The following is a 17,320-nucleotide window of genomic DNA, read 5'->3' on the forward strand; positions in this document are numbered from 1 at the left end:
TTCGTCCTCTCAGAGTCCTTCTCTCGGTCCAATCAGCTGCTGACGTGGTGCCAGGAGCAGACTCGTGGTTACTGTGGCGTTGCCGTTAGCGACCTGACTACTTCCTGGAAGAGTGGGCTGGCTCTCTGCGCCCTGATTCACCGCTACAGACCAGACCTCATGTAAAAAACTGCACATTTAACGGTTTCAGAGTTTAGAAATACTGACGACCGTGTCCCACCTGAGATACTAAAAGGAATAATATGATGTTTATTATTTGTATTTTCATATTTTACTTACTGAGTTTGCTGCATATATAAACATTTTAATTTAGAATGAAACAATAGATTTTATTTATTAATTAATAAATGGTCTATAAACAGTTGAAATGTCCTTATATCTGTGTATAACTACACTATAGTGTGTTATAAACCATTTATTAACTCTTTATAGACTCATAATAAATGTGAAACAGGCCTCTTCTTCTCTGGTTTCACTTCCTGTCCCTCCACAGTGACTTCGACTCCCTGGACGAGGCGGCAGTGGAGGAAAACACTCGACTTGGCTTCGACGTGTCCGAGCGAGAGTTTGGGATTTCTCCTCTGATGACGGTGGAGGAAATGTTGTCTGTGGGAGAACCGGACTCTCTGTCCATGGTGATGTACCTGAGCCAGTTCTACCAGCTGCTCAAAGACACTGCGTCCCCTGCTGGTGAGTCCCGCACACTGCAACCAGTCTGTCACACCAAGACACTCAAAAAACACATCAACACATCAGAAACTAAAACATGAAAAAAAGTCTTAAAAAAAGACTTTTAGATTAAAAAAATTAAATTTATTGTGAAACTAAGAAAAAGACATTTTAATAAAGGAAAGATAAAAAAGATTTAGACAAAGAAAAAAGACTTAATTTAAACCAGAAAAGATTAATTTAAAATTAATTTAAGACCATTAAACATAAAAAAGAAGGTCTAATGAACAAAAAGATTAATTAATAATAAAAAGAAAATAGTGTTAATTAGGAAAAAACAAGAAACAGACTTGAAGGAAAAAAAACTTCAACAAAGAAAAATGTGGAATATAAAGGTAAAATGTAAAACATCATAAATGAACAAAAGACATTTTAGTAAAAACAGAACGAAGAGAAGAAGAATGAAATGAAGAAAAACGCTGGTAAACGTTTGGCCTCTACAGACTGAGACTGTGATTTATGAGATTTGTGGCGTCAGACTATAATAAATAAACATGTTCGCGTGTTAATGAGCTGTCATGTTGCGTTCAGGGTGTCTCGCTCAGAGTTCGGACGTCAGAGTAGCTCTCATCACGCCGGCCTCCCTCCTCAGCAGACTGGGACACGACCCGTCCCGCAAACGCAACCCAAAGGTAGCTGCTCTTCATGTTGGATTATATTCTGTGTTCTCTTCTCTCTTCATGTTGGATTATTATTGTTTGACACATCCGTCCGTCCTCCACAGGAGCACAAAGACGTTCTGGGTAAAAGGAGGAAGACCAGTCGAGCGTGTCGAGATGAGCAGGAGGTGAGTTCAGAGTTCATTTATTTTGCTGACAGATAATCATTTCAAGTTTCTACAAGGAACTTTCATGTTGAGTTGGTTTTAGCGCCCCTTGTGGACAAAAGCAGTAGTGTTTACCAGAATGAAGACTGCATTTCCCATGAGCACCAGTGTCTCTTGGCTACCGCGTGCATTTGGATGTGATGAGATCATGAATCACATTAATAACTGTGACGTGATGATGGTGACGTAAAGGAAGCTTCATACAGCTGACGACTTTATTTCTGCTTCAGAACGTAACTGTTTTATTTCTCTGATTCACTTCTTTGTTCTCGCTCTCTTCATTCACTCTTTAGCTCACTCGACCACCGCTGCTCTCTCTCTCTTTTTCTCTTGTCTTTTTTAAAATAAGTCAGAAAGTCGACAACAAGTCCAACTTTACTTTTAATGTAATCGAACGAAGAGAAATGTCCTCCGATCGTCCCGGTAACGCCTTCGTCCTCCCTCATGCTACAATGCTACATGCAACGTAAACATCAGACATTTAGATGAACCACATAGAAACAGCCGATCTTCTGTCTGATGTTTGTTTGATTGTGTCACGTAAAACTTTGTTGAAGCAGGACGTCGCTGCGTTTCCTCCTTTAAAGAATCTCTGATGAATGTTGTTTCCAGTCATGTGACCTGAACGGCGATGATGTCACCCAGGTGTTTGAGGAGGGGTTTGTGGGCGGGTCCGGTCGCTCCAGAGTGCGTCTGATGGCCAATCAGCTGCAGGCGAAGCTGGATGAGAATTCGTCTTCCTGCAGGAGTTCTTCTTCTGCGGCTTCACGCCGACAGGTGAGACAAAGACTCGGTCGGCGTGTAAACGTCTCCCGGCTGTCGTCGATAAAACCGACTGGAAACAATCAGACAGTTTAAAATAAACAGAATCTGCTCGATGTTTCTCATTTCTGACCCTTTGGATTTAACTAATGACCCCTTTTGGGGTCCCGACCCTCAGGTTGAACCACTGATTCATTCTCCAGATCACACTGAGTCCTCTTCATCCTCCTCATCCTCACATCAGTGTGTTCTGACTGATGAAGAGTGGAGGCAGTGATCATAACAACAACAACAACAACAACAACAACAACAATAATAACAACAACAACAACAACAATAATAATAACAACAACAACAACAACAACAACAACAACAACAACAACAACAACAACAACAACAACAACAACAACAACAACAACAACAACAACAACAACAACAATAATAATAATAATAATAATAATAATAATAATAATAATAATAACAACAACAACAACAACAACAACAACAACAACAATAATAACAACAATAACAATAGTAATAACACTGTGTGTCGACCAGCAGGGGGAGCCAGTGACCAGACTCCCTCCGGCATCAGATGCTCCTGTCCAGCCATCGTCATGGAGACCGGTAAGCACCAGTTTAGACCAGTAGAGAGAGGTATAGACCGGTAGAGACCAGCAGAGACCGGTAGAGACCAGTAGAGACCGGTATGGACCAGTATAGACCAGTAGAGACCAGTAGAGACCGGTATAGACCGGCAGAGACCAGTAGAGACCGGTAGAGACCAGTAGAGACCGGCAGAGACCAGTATAGACCGGTAGAGACCAGTAGTGACCGGTATGGACCGGCAGAGACCAGTATAGACCAGTAGAGACCAGTAGTGACCGGTATGGACCGGCAGAGACCAGTATAGACCAGTAGAGACCAGTAGAGACTGGCAGAGACCAGTATAGACCGGTAGAGACCAGTAGAGACCAGTATAGACCAGTAGAGACCAGTATAGACCTGTAGAGACCAGTAGAGACCAGTAGAGACCAGTAGAGACCGGTATAGACTGGCAGAGACCAGTATAGACCAGTAGAGACCAGTATAGACCAGTAGAGACCAGTAGAGACCAGTATAGACCAGTAGAGACCAGTAGAGACCAGTAGAGACCAGTAGAGACCAGTAGAGACCGGTAGGGTGTTTCAGTTTCACATCACTTCTTTACTTTAGTTTCCCTTTAATGACGTCACCACGCTGGTCTGATGATGTCACAGTAAACGTGTGAAACTGTAGAAACCAGACGTGAAGGTGAACAGCAGGATTATTGATTATTATCCACAATGATCCATCAGGAATGTAAACAAACACAGTTACAAACAAATAAAATAAACAAACACTTGTTAGTGACTGAAAATACAGATAAACTCTGTTTATCAGCTATCTGCTCTCAGTTATTGATCGTCAGTCACTTCTACTTTGTTGTTTGATTGATCACTGATAAGTCCTGATCACATCTGACGGTCACAGTAACACTGTCTTCTAATAATTTTGTTGTTAGCTGGAGAGCTAACAGCTAACATGCTAACACATTAGCTTTCATAGCTGGTAGCGTCAACAACATTCAACAACAAAACTAAAACTGAATTCCTGTATTTCTGTTTCTATTTATACACTTTAATTTGAAAGGATTTATAGGATTTATAGGAGTCTAATAAATATGTTGAAACACTTGCAGTATTAATACACTAATGTACTTCACACAGTAGATACATTTACTGCTTTATGTTCAATCTTCAGTTTTAGTATCTTTTTAATTCACTGTAAATAAAAATGACAGGATACATTTATTCCTGAGTAACGAGCTGTGAAGCAGCAGGAAAAGTTTCATTTCAGCTGAAGCTAAAGATTAAAGAGAGAAAAGTGATTTTACAATCTGCAGATTATATAGATTTATCGTCAGAGTGCATTATGAAAGATCTTCTAATGGTCAGTATGAACAGGAGGAATGATTACAGCAAGAAAAACAGCTTTAATGTTCATTTGGACTCCTGACTGAAAAATAGTGAATCCGTCCTTTAAGCTGCACGTAACCTGAGGGGCAAAACTCAGGGCGAAGAGAGCGAAGCTGCTGTTTCTAAAGCTTTGTTTCTGCAACACTGGAGGTTAGATTGAACAAAATAGCAAATCATCAGCCTCTGCTCACATCTGTAATACCGGACATAGAATATTCTAACATACTGACATGACAGTCTCGTCTATCCATGAACATTATGACATTCATCAACTGCCTGACAACATTTCCCCCCATAAACAGTCCAGAAACAACCACAGAACCACACACATCACGTCTTGATGATGGCATGAACATGTGTGAACAGTCACAGACGTTGTTTCTCAGTCTGAGTTGTACAGATTAATTTAACTTTCACTGAGAGCTCCAGAGAGATGACGTCTAATACTGAGAGAATCTGATCTGCAGATTTCTGTCAGAACTAAAAGTCGAAGTCTTCTCTGAGATTTGGTAACATTAATTACTGAGTCATCATTTAGAAGTAAAACTTCAGGTAAACTAGGAATACGTGTTGCGGTTATATCAGATGTTCAACTCTAGATTACATTGTATGTAGACAGTCCCACCTCAGCATTGTTATGTACTGTTCCGGGAAGTGAGTGTGAAGCGTTTTCTGGGAGTCAAATAAAACCTTTGAATGAATTTAAAACTAATTATTTGATGGATAAAATTGATTTTATGGTCTAAATTAAAGTAATTAAAGTTGTAGAAGGGACATTTTGTATTAAGTTTACACAGTGATCAAGAAAACTGCAAAGTAGAAGTTTAACATTAGAAAAGCTGATGTTCACACAGCAGAACTGACTCTGACACACAGTTTACATAAAGATATAACGTTTATGTTGAGTTTCAACCTCCTGCACCATATCGTAAATTTTAAAGTTTTGTCCGTCTGTCCTCCTGTGTCTCCGTGGAAACGTCTCCATCAGAGGAAACGGACTCAGCAACAGGAGCAGATGAGTTTTCGATTCAAAGAGAAGATCAGGTGTCAGTCTGCGGACAGCAGGGACGAGCAGGTACGACGCCCCGCTGAACTCTGGGTAATTGTGCAGGTGTTTGTGACTCTGTCTCAACTGTCAGATCTGGACAACATCTAAACTCTGACCTTGTTTTCTCCTCTGCGTCTTTAAGAATCTGACACAGACTGAAATAACGAGCCGGCAGTTGTTTCCTCCTGCGGCTTCAGTCGTTCTCCTCGGCTTTAGTTTCAGTTGTGTTTGGCTCTGCAGGGCACGCTCCTCCATGTGATCAATAACACACTGTCCTCACTCTGAAGCTCATGAATAGTTTCTATTGAGAGCAGAACGCCTGCAGCTGAATATCTCTAAACTGAAGTTTGCTGACTGAGCACTTTGTGTCCTCACTAAGATTTAAATAACACAGATTTAAAACTCTCAATACTGACCTTCATTTCACTGTTCAAGTTTCTATTTATTAAGTTTAATATGAGTGAAAAACACATCAGACCAAACAACTGAAGAGTATGAGCACATTCAACTGAACGATTTAAATCATGTCGCAGAACTTAGAAATCAATTAAATCTGTCTGGTCAATTATTTTCATTATTGATTAATGGGAAAGTTATTTTGCTGATTTTTCCAACCTGTAAAATATCAGCGGTGACTTTTCAAACTGTCCCATACCCAAAGAGAACCGGTTTATTAGGAATGAAAACCAGAAAATATTCACATTTGGGGAAATGGAAACAAAAGAATTTTTGCTCAGAAAATTACTTAAATGATTATTCAATAAGCTTCAGTCTCCTCACACAGACCAAAAACATGCCGCCAATCTTCTGACTAGTGGATTTCTGATTAGCTCTACCTCTGGAGCCACAGCTGGCCCTTAGGTTAAAAAACAAAATGTGTACAAATAAAACTGAAACTGAGTTAGAATGAATCAGTTTGCACAGCTGAACAGTTTTCAGTGCAGACACATTTAAATCCAAACACCAGGACTTCCCCGGACTTGTGGACTTAACAGGCATGATGAAACCCTCAAGCGCTGCAAGCTCTGAGTCCATAATTCATGGAGTCGGCCTGAGGCCTCTCAGGGACTTTTTGCAGAGTTACATAGAAAAATCATTGAACTAAGAAAACAAACATGCAATGTGACAACTCTCAGCTGAGAGTCTGATGTAAATTTAATATGTAAAGGAAACATTTTACTTTAAATGTGTTTCCATCCACCTATTTGTATTCTATTTTCATTTCATTTGCATGTAATTTACTGCCTACAGAGGCAATAACATGCCTACAGAGGTAGTGGAGTGAGTACAGAGAAAGAAATGTGCCTACACAGGTAATAAAGTGCCTACAGAGGTAGTAAAGTGCCTACAGAGGCAGTAAAGTGACTACAGAGGCAGTAGAGTGACTACAGAGGCAGTGACTTGCCTACAGAGGTAGTGAAGTGAGTACAGAGAAAGTAATGTGCCTACACAGGTAATAAAGTGACTACAGAGGTAGTGAAGTGAGTACAGAGGTAGTAAAGTGAGTACAGAGGCAGTAAAGTTCCTACAGAGATAGTAATGTGCCTACAGAGGCAGTAAAGTGACCACAGAGGTAGTAAAGTCCCTACAGAGGTAGTAACATGCCTGCAGAGGCAGTAAAGTGACTACAGAGGTAGTAACGTGCCTGCAGAGGCAGTAAAGTGACTACAGAGGTAGTAATGTGCCTACAGAGGCAGTGAAGTGACTACAGAGGTAGTAACGTGCCTACAGAGGTAGTAACATGCCTACAGAGGCAGTAAAGTGACTACAGAGGCAGTAAAGTGCCTACAGAGGCAGTGACTTGCCTACAGAGGTAGTGAAGTGAGTACAGAGAAAGTAATGTGCCTACACAGGTAATAAAGTGACTACAGAGGTAGTTAAGTGCCTACAGAGGCAGTAGAGTGACTACAGAGGCAGTGACTTGCCTACAGAGGTAGTGAAGTGAGTACAGAGGCAGTAAAGTGCCTACAGAGGCAGTAAAGTGACTACAGAGGCAGTGACTTGCCTACAGAGGTAGTGAAGTGAGTACAGAGGCAGTAAAGTGACTACAGAGGTAGTAACGTGCCTACAGAGGCAGTAAAGTGACTACAGAGGCAGTTAAGTGCCTACACAGGTAGTAAATTGACTGTAAAACTTGGACGTAAACATGTAGGTTTTAAAATATAAATGTTTTATGAGGAAGGAAACTTCACAGGAACCTTTAATAATAACTAACCATTAATGTCATCAGTCATCTTCAGATCGTCTCTAAGGATAACCTCTGACATCATCGACAGGTTATGACCTCATTCTCTTCTTCTTCTGCTTGTTTAGAGTCAGTCTGTGTTTCCTGTCGGGAGCAGCGACGTGTGTTTCTTCTGTAAGCAGAGAGTTTATGTGATGGAGCGTTTGAGTGCTGAAGGTCTGTTCTTCCACCGAAGCTGCTTCCAATGCGACTTCTGCAGCAGCACGCTGAGACTCGCCGCATACGCATACCACGCCCCCAGCGGTGAGTTCACTGACAGGAAACAAAGATGAGAAAAAGACACATTCATGGTGAAGTCTCTTGGTTAAAAGGTCTGTTCACCCAAATCTCCAGCAGTGTAGTTTTGGTTTCAGATTTCTGTCCCCGCCATAACATAGAGACATTTAAATATGTCTAAACAAAACACACCAGAGACTCTTCATTACTGATGAATTCAAACTTTCACACAAATATGTAAATGTATGACACATGGAAGGCTATTTTTGCCAGTAAAAGACAAAAGAGAAGAAAAGTTATGGGACGAGTTCACAGTGTTTCCAGCAGTCAGGTGTCTGTAATCATTCCTCCTGTTCATACTGGATATTAAAAGATCCTTCAAATGTGCTTTCAATGGAAGTGATGGAGGATAAAATCCACAGTGTGTCCACACAGTCATTTAAAAGTCTGTGTGAAGCTTCTATTCAGCTTCATCAGTCTGAGTTAGTCATATCAAGTGGATATCTGACACATTTACAGTCTTTTTAGCATCAAATTCCCTCTTTGTGTTTCCTCGGACAGTGTTTCCCTGTTGAGCTGCAGGTGGAAGTATAGTAACAAAAAGAGGAACTTTGGCACTAAAAAGACTGTAACGTTGAAAGATATCTACTTGATTTGACTCATTTGGACGCTGAAGCTTCATATTAGCTTCAGACTGTGGATTTTGTCCTCCATCACTTCCATTGTAAGGTCATTATGAAGGGATCATCTAATGGTCAGTATGAACAGGAGGAATGATTACAGCAAGAAACACACTGACTGATGGTTTAAGATGGACTTGATAAACTGTGAACCTGTCCTATCACTCATGACAAAATATGGTATTGGCAACTACATTACGGTGAGATATAAACCATTTATTAACTGTTTATAGACTGATTATTGATGATAAACAGATTAAAGTCTGACAGCTGCACTGATGATTCAGATCTTCGTCTCATCAGTCTGATTTCACACTGATCACTGCTGCTGCCCGCAGATCTCTGATTAACCACATGATCACACTGTGCTGTCATGTGACTTGTGTATATGTGTGTGTGTGTGTGTGTGTGTGTGTGTGTGTGTGTGTGTGTGTGTGTGTGTGTTAGCGCCCCGTGCCTCACACATCCAGTGTGTGTTCGTGTGTGTGTGTATTTTCGTCACACAATATGTTTATTGTGTGTTTGAGCTTCAGGACAAACAAGGTCTTAAGTTTGTTTGCATAAAACTCTCCGGCCAATCAGAGCAGAGTGGTCACATGACCAGAGTTTGAAGGGGAGGCGGGAGAGAGTTTGAATGTTGGTATAAAAACATGAAGTTGTGTGAGAGAGCTGTCTGAACATCTGTAGAACATCTGTCCTGTTGTCTGACTCCTTCTTCTTCTCTCAGGGACGTTTTACTGTTTGCAGCACTACGACTCTCGTCTGAGCGCTCCAACGGCGAGGAAGAGACCGACGCCGTCTGACAAAGCTTCTTCTCACCGGACTTCAGTCGTAAGAACTTTTTGTCTAAATAAAGATTCAGATCAGTTTAAACTCCAGAGATTCACAGTAAAAATAAAATCAAGCAACAAGAATATAAAACATGAAACCAGCGATGCAAAATATTTGTTATTTTATACTGGATTATACTGGATTATATTGGATTATACTGGATTATACTGGATTATTTAATTTACATGGTTACAGTGATGTTTACAGTACACAGTGAATACATGTGTAATAATTAATGCAGTAATATAATATTATGACACTCTGCGAGGACCAGAGTACTTTTACTTATGACACTTTAAGTACTTTTTGTTGTTAATACATAATTACTTTAAGGCTCTGGTTCTCAAAGTGCAGTCCGGGGACCCCCCAGGGGTCCTTGAGGGGGTTCCAGGGAGACCCCAGCAACAAGAGGAATAATTTATTTTCACTATAATTCCATCCATAAGTAACACAAAGACAGAACATATGACTATTCTGGTCCTGGATTTCATACACTTTCTGTAATAAAACATGTAAATGGGGGTCTGTGGTATAACTTGTGTCCTTGACGGGTAAAACTTTGATAACCACCGCCTCAAGGTAAACTTCCAAGTGCAGGACTTTGTAATGGAGTATTTTACACAGTATTGGTACTTTTGCTGAGGTCAAATATCTGAATACTTTGTGCTGTAGTGTTGGTTGCTAGGATGTTCTTGGCAGTTGCCAGGGTTCTAGCAGGTGGTTGCTAAGGTTTCCTGGCTGGTAACCATGGAGTTCAAGGTGGTTGCTAGGGTGTCCATGTTTTATTGTTTTTGCGTGCTGGTCCTCACAGAGACGATGTTTCATTCAGCTGTGTTTGTCTTGGCCGGTGAAATAAAGTGTTCAGCTCCATCAGCTTCATGTTGAAAATAAACTGAGTGTGTTTGTTTTGTTTCAAGGCGTCTCTGGGATCCGCTCCATCGCTCTCCTCCGCTGACTCTCTGATCTCTGGAGCAGCTGACCGTCGTCGCTCCTCAGGTGAGTTCGCTTCACCTGCGTCGTCTTTCAGTCATCTTACCTGTCCACACTGAGGGTCGTCCTTAAACTGGGATCAATGTGGGCTTTAGTGTGTGTGTGTTTCTGTGTGTGTCTGTGTGTGTGCGCGGCTGTGTACGTGTGTATGCAGTGGTTTCTCTGATGGAGGCGGGGAAGAAGCTGGTGGCGACGCCGGAGAGGATCGAACTGGAAAACTACCGGCGGAGCTCGAAGGTGGAGACGGAGCTGCTGGAGGGAGCCGAGGAGCCGGAGGAGATCTCTGAGGAGGCGCTGAACCAATTCAACCTGTGTGTGGACAAGAAACACGCCAACAGGTCCAGGTCAGTTTACTGTGAACATACAAGAAACACGCCAACAGGTCCAGGTCAGTGTACTGTGAACATACAAGAAACACGCCAACAAGTCCAGGTCAGTGTACTGTGAACATACAAGAAACACGCCAACAGGTCCAGGTCAGTGTACTGTGAACATACAAGAAACACGCCAACAGCTCCAGGTCAGTTTACTGTGAACATACAAGAAACACGCCAACAGTGTATGTAAATTTATGTTTTTAAAAAAGTATGAGTTAAAATTATAAAATACATCAAAATTGTGTCAAGTTTAATACTTTTTTGGTAAAAACTGATCATTTCCAGTCAGAATTATAATTATTATACAGTCATGATTGTGATGTTTTAAGTGTTAACATGAGTGTTTTTATTTTTATCATTCCTCACTTCCTGGCAGTAATGATCTTCCATACATAAGCTCTTCCTCCTCCTCTTCATTTCTCTCCTCCTCCTCCTCCTCCTCCTCCTCTTCATTTCTCTCCTCCTCCTCCTCCTCCTCCTCCTCCTCCTCCTCCTCCTGTGTGAAACTGTTTGTTTTTCTGTGTTCAGCTCAGAGTCGGATATGGAGGAGGAGAGCGGCGGCGGTGGCCATCACCACCGTGTGACCTCAGAGACGGCCAGAGCTTCATGGAAGGAGGCTCTGCAGCTCCACCTCCACCTGAGAGGTGAAGAAGAGGAGGAGGAGGAGGAGGAGGAGGAGGAGGAGGAGGAGGAGGACCATGAGGATGAAGACGGGGGAGGCAGTGAGATGGAGTCCAGTGATGGTAGGTCTCAGTTTGTTTTTCTGTTTCCTGTCTGTCAGGTCGTTAGTTTGAATCCACAGCTTGTTGTGGTGTTGTTGTGTTGTGTTGTGATGTAGTTGTGTGATGTTGTGGTGTTGTTGTGTTGTGTTGTGATGTAGTTGTGTTGTGTTGTGATGTAGTTGTGTTGTTGTGTTGTGTTGTGATGTTGTGATGTTGTTGTGTGATGTTGTGATGTTGTTGTGTGATGTTGTGATGTAGTTGTGTTGTGTTGTGGTGTTGTTGTGTTGTTGTGTTGTGTTGTGATGTTGTGATGTTGTTGTGTTGTGTTGTGATGTTGTGATGTTGTTGTGTGATGTTGTGTGATGTTGTGATGTAGTTGTGTGATGTTGTGATGTTGTGGTGTTGTTGTGTTGTGTTGTGATGTTGTTGTGTGATGTTGTGATGTTGTTGTGTGATGTTGTGATGTTGTTGTGTGATGTTGTGATGTTGTTGTGTGATGTTGTGATGTTGTGGTGTTGTTGTGTTGTGTTGTGATGTTGTTGTGTGATGTTGTTGTGTTGTGTTGTGTTGTGATGTTGTTGTGTGATGTTGTTGTGTTGTGTTGTGTTGTGTTGTGATGTTGTGTTGTGATGTTGTTGTGTGATGTTGTTGTGTTGTGTTGTGATGTTGTTGTGTGATGTTGTTGTGTTGTGTTGTGTTGTGTTGTGTTGTGATGTTGTGTTGTGTTGTGATGTTGTGGTGTTGTGTTGTGTTGTGATGTTGTGATGTTGTTGTGTGATGTTGTGGTGTTGTGTTGTGATGTTGTTGTGTGATGTTGTGTTGTGGTGTGATGTTGTGGTGTTGTGTTGTGATGTTGTTGTGTGATGTTGTGTTGTGGTGTGATGTTGTGGTGTTGTGTTGTGTTGTGATGTTGTGATGTTGTTGTGTGATGTTGTGGTGTTGTGTTGTGATGTTGTTGTGTGATGTTGTGGTGTTGTTGTGTTGTGATGTTGTTGTGTGATGTTGTGGTGTTGTTGTGTCTCCCCCTGCTGGTAGAAGGGGAGTACAGTCCCTGGGAGGTGGAGCGTCGTTCAGGCCTGTGGCTCCTGTTAGAGGAGGAGACAGGTAGCATCCAAACCAATAATAATAATAATAATAATAATAATAATAATAATAATAATAATAATAATAATAATAATTTAACTTCATCAACTCTCTGCTGTCATGATATTTTTATCAACATAAATGTTATTGATTATTATTATAATATTAATCAGCTGCTCAATTTTCTCCCCAGAATAAATAATGTATTTATTATTATTATTATTTATTATTTTCAGTTAACTGTCCAGTGATATTTATTCACATTTAAATATACTGAGTTTATTGATCACCCACCATGTGTGTATATATATCACTCAATATTCAGTATTAAACGTATCATAATGAACTGTGATTAAAAACTGATCGATTATTGACTGATCGATGATTGATGATTGATTTTTGTGTCCCCCCCCCCCCCCCAGAGGAGGGCATCTCTCCTCCTCTCATCTCATCAGCTGGAGGAAGTGATGTCACACCAGTGGAGCCTGACTCCACCTCCTCTGACACTCACCTCCCCTTCACTACGCCTGACTCCGCCCCCTCACCTGTGACTCCGCCCCTCGTGCACACACCCTCCACCGCCTCCTTCATCACCACGCCTGACTCCGCCCCCTCCGTCAGCTCAACGAGCCTCGACGAGGAGAGAGAGGGAGCCCCGCCCACACAGCTCACGCCTCTGGTCGTCATAGAAACAGCAGCTCAGAGACACGCCCCCCAACCTGCCTCTTGGGGAGGAGCCAGAGGGCGGGGCTCTTTTGATGACATCAACCCTGAACTGCCGCCAAAGAAGCCCCTCGTCCTGCAGGAGAGGGGGGCGGTGCAATATGAGGAGGGGGCGTGGTCAGACCAGGAGGAGGCGGGGCCAGATAAAGAGGAGGGAAGGAGGAGACGCAGAGGAGCACACACTCTCCCCCCTCGACTCCTCCCCCCTCTGCAGGCCGGGGGCGGGGCTCTCCTCCTCCACCTGAGGGGTCTTCGGGAGGCTCCGCCCCTCAGACAGGTGGAGGAGGAGGGGGGCGGGGCCAGAGCCCTGTGGAGGGCGGTGTTCTCTGGAAACAGGAAGAAGAAGAAGAGGGGCGGGGCTTCACTGCCAGGTGCAGGGAAGCTGAAGAAGGAAGCAGCCAATCCCAGGAGAGCAACAGGTGATGATGACTGTAACACGCATGCAGAGTGATGTCACTGTGATGAGGTCATGATTCTACTTCCTGTTTGTTGTCTCAGATTTGAGAAGAGGTCTCACTCTGACAGAAGAATCTGATCTGGACTCGTCCACTCTGCTGCAGAGATGTTCGCTGACGCCCAGAAACAACGTAAGACTCAAGCACAGCTCACACCACAGCCATGGTCTTCATCATGTATGTGATCAATACTTCAATACATCAATACACTCAGCGGCCACTTTATCAGGAACACCTGTGCAATCTAACGCAGTCCAACACAGCAGCTTCTCTGGGGTGCATTATATTGATAATATTGATACTCCATTAACCAGTTCACCAGCAGCACCAGTATGACCTCAATAATAAACATACGGCAGAATTATCACCTTTCTGACAACGTCAACAAAACCCAAAATGTATAAACTTCATAAAAGTAGAATTTATGGAGAAGCTGCTGTGTGTAGATCACACGGGTGAGTTTATCAATACTTCATCAGACAGTTTATATCAGAAAAATAAAATCCATCAGATTCAACATCATTAGAGCGACAGCTGCAGCTTTTTATCATATAGTCTACATTATATATGAGACGTCTACGGGTTAACTGTCCTCTCGTGTTCGTAGCTGCGTCTGGAGCTGTTCGACCTCGCATCTGAAATTCAGAGAGTCTCAATAAAAGAGGAGAAGCAGCAGCAGCAGGAGGAGGAGGAGGAGGAGGAGGAGGTATCGCAGGAGGAGGCTCTGTACATCAGCTCTGTTAGATGGAGTGATGGTTCAGTTTCTGTGACTGTAGACTCCTTTACAAGACTTCAGACTGAACTTATCTCAGCTGACTCGGACTTGTTTCATGTGACTTGAGACGTTTCTCTGCAGTTGAGACTCAACTTGTTCTTAAAGACGTAAAACAGTAGAAATACAGTAGATAGTTGTAGTTAGTTGAGTTCAGTGACTGTGGAGTCTGAACTATGAAGCAGGTTCAACATATCCAGGATCTTCTGGTTATCTGTCTTCACTGAGCCTGACTTTGTCCGTCCAGAACCAGAACTATGAAGAACCAGAACCAGAACTATGAAGCTGTTACCAACCAGCTCAGTAACTCTGGTTTAACAGCTACGAGCGCGTTCATGTGAAAGAGGCGGGTCGTTAATAACGAGCGCGTTCATGTGAAAGAGGCGGGTCGTTAATAACGAGCGCGTTCATGTGAAAGAGGCGGGTCGTTAATAACGAGTGACGTCATCAGAACCATGAATGAAGTTCTTCATATGAGATGAAACAGTGAAACCAAGAACCTGCAGATTCAACCAAGTGAAATGTAAACGAGCCTGTAATCATACAACAAACACTAGAAATCATAAATAAATAAAATACATGTAGGAATTATTCTATATGACTGAAGTATAGAGGGAGTATTTTCACTGTTTACAAACCATCTGAATATGTCACATAACAAACTTAAAGTAACGTCAGACTGTTTCTGCTGCTGAAGCAAAGAGTGTAAAAGTATTTAATGACTGATGATTTATAATCATGGAGCCAATTAACAGTGAGGATTATTGATCTCTGGTGTTTATCTGCAGTTGTCTGATGTTATTCTGACTGCAGCCATGAATCAGAGAGTAAAATCACTATTCAACTATTAAAATATGTGTTTAGTGTCGTAAACGATCTCCGTTTGTTAGAAGCTCTGATTTAAAACCAGAAACAATAAAATGTTTCTACTGATCTATAAAAATATATATTGATCTTTTTAAAAAATCATTTTATTGTAATTTGGGACTTTTGTCCATGATTTAGATTAACTCTGATAAGAAGTGAACCACCGTCGTAGGACTGAAAACCTGCTTCATAGTACAGACCTCTGGTGACCTCTGGTGACCTCTGGTGACCTCTGGTGAGTCTGTTTGTGTTTTCTGACGGTCTCTGTCCTCCGTCTCTCAGCCTCCATACGTCCCTCACGCTCTGGCTTTTAAACGAGCATACGCCATCAAGGTACAGACCCATCCATCATACCTGAAGGTTCTAGTCTCAGTCCCGTCACACCTGAAGGTTCTAGTCTCAGTCCCGTCACACCTGAAGGTTCTAGTCTCAGTCCCATCATACCTGAAGGTTCTAGTCTCAGTCCCGTCACACCTGAAGGTTCTAGTCTCAGTCCCATCATACCTGAAGGTTCTAGTCTCAGTCCCGTCACACCTGAAGGTTCTAGTCTCAGTCCCGTCACACCTGAAGGTTCTAGTCTCAGTCCCATCATACCTGAAGGTTCTAGTCTCAGTCCCGTCACACCTGAAGGTTCTAGTCTCAGTCCCATCATACCTGAAGGTTCTAGTCTCAGTCCCGTCACACCTGAAGGTTCTAGTCTCAGTCCCGTCATACCTGAAGGTTCTAGTCTCAGTCCCGTCACACCTGAAGGTTCTAGTCTCAGTCCCATCATACCTGAAGGTTCTAGTCTCAGTCCCGTCATACCTGAAGGTTCTAGTCTCAGTCCCGTCACACCTGAAGGTTCTAGTCTCAGTCCCGTCACACCTGAAGGTTCTAGTCTCAGTCCCATCATACCTGAAGGTTCTAGTCTCAGTCCCGTCACACCTGAAGGTTCTAGTCTCAGTCCCATCATACCTGAAGGTTCTAGTCTCAGTCCCGTCACACCTGAAGGTTCTAGTCTCAGTCCCATCATACCTGAAGGTTCTAGTCTCAGTCCCGTCACACCTGAAGGTTCTAGTCTCAGTCCCATCATACCTGAAGGTTCTAGTCTCAGTCCCGTCACACCTGAAGGTTCCAGTCTCAGTCCCGTCATACCTGAAGGTTCTAGTCTCAGTCCCGTCACACCTGAAGGTTCCAGTCTCAGTCCCGTCACACCTGAAGGTTCTAGTCTCAGTCCCGTCACACCTGAAGGTTCTAGTCTCAGTCCCATCATACCTGAAGGTTCTAGTCTCAGTCCCGTCACACCTGAAGGTTCTAGTCTCAGTCCCATCATACCTGAAGGTTCTAGTCTCAGTCCCGTCACACCTGAAGGTTCTAGTCTCAGTCCCGTCACACCTGAAGGTTCTAGTCTCAGTCCCGTCACACCTGAAGGTTCTAGTCTCAGTCTCATAATACCTGAAGGTTCTAGTCTCAGTCCCGTCACACCTGAAGGTTCTAGTCTCAGTCTCGTCACACCTGAAGGTTCTAGTCTCAGTCCCGTCACACTTGAAGGTTCTAGTCTCAGTCCCATAATACCTGAAGGTTCTAGTCTCAGTCCCGTCACACCTGAAGGTTCTAGTCTCAGTCTCGTCACACCTGAAGGTTCTAGTCTCAGTCCCATAATACCTGAAGGTTCTAGTCTCAGTCCCATAATACCTGTAACACCTGTGGTCTCTGCTGGTACAGAGACGCTCTCTGAAGGTCAGGGTCCAGGACTCAGATGGACTGTCCTCATGTCCCACTGAGGTGGTCGGAGTCCTGGTCCAGCCGAAGGAGGCGTCCAGTCTGAGCGTGAAGGAGACCCTGTTCCAGAGGGAACAAGAGCCCGAAGACGAAGACCTGGATGCCAAAATCACCCGACGGGTTCAGAGAGCCGCTCGAAGACAAGCAAAAAAGGAAGAGCTGAAGAGACTCCACAAGGCACAGGTGAGTCCACCTGAGAACAGAGACAGACCAGGTGAGTCCACCTGAGGACAGAG

The 17,320-nt window shown here is 43.1% G+C and overlaps 1 protein-coding gene across 3 annotated transcripts in view; it reads left to right on the forward strand.

Annotated features, from left to right (window-relative positions):
• LOC137175567 (protein-methionine sulfoxide oxidase mical3b-like) overlaps positions 1-17,320 on the forward strand; it is a 32,278-nt gene that overhangs the window by 10,415 nt on the left and 4,543 nt on the right. For 2 of the 3 annotated variants that reach the window (XM_067581310.1, XM_067581311.1), the window contains 16 exons: positions 14-161; positions 494-690; positions 1,261-1,361; positions 1,454-1,516; positions 2,168-2,332; positions 2,876-2,944; positions 5,303-5,389; positions 7,676-7,850; positions 9,231-9,334; positions 10,252-10,330; positions 10,479-10,668; positions 11,230-11,444; positions 12,459-12,527; positions 12,929-13,648; positions 13,728-13,816; positions 17,028-17,267. In XM_067581310.1, coding sequence (XP_067437411.1) covers positions 14-161; positions 494-690; positions 1,261-1,361; positions 1,454-1,516; positions 2,168-2,332; positions 2,876-2,944; positions 5,303-5,389; positions 7,676-7,850; positions 9,231-9,334; positions 10,252-10,330; positions 10,479-10,668; positions 11,230-11,444; positions 12,459-12,527; positions 12,929-13,648; positions 13,728-13,816; positions 17,028-17,267 — 2,711 coding nt within the window. Of the gene's footprint in view, positions 1-13; positions 162-493; positions 691-1,260; positions 1,362-1,453; positions 1,517-2,167; positions 2,333-2,875; positions 2,945-5,302; positions 5,390-7,675; positions 7,851-9,230; positions 9,335-10,251; positions 10,331-10,478; positions 10,669-11,229; positions 11,445-12,458; positions 12,528-12,928; positions 13,649-13,727; positions 13,817-14,291; positions 14,359-15,591; positions 15,657-17,027; positions 17,268-17,320 lie in introns of all 3 variants that reach the window. The other variant, XM_067581312.1, reaches the window with a different exon arrangement.

The sequence above is a fragment of the Thunnus thynnus genome, chromosome 23 (genome assembly GCF_963924715.1).
Source record: "Thunnus thynnus chromosome 23, fThuThy2.1, whole genome shotgun sequence".
In the NCBI taxonomy this organism is placed as follows: Eukaryota; Metazoa; Chordata; class Actinopteri; order Scombriformes; family Scombridae; genus Thunnus; species Thunnus thynnus.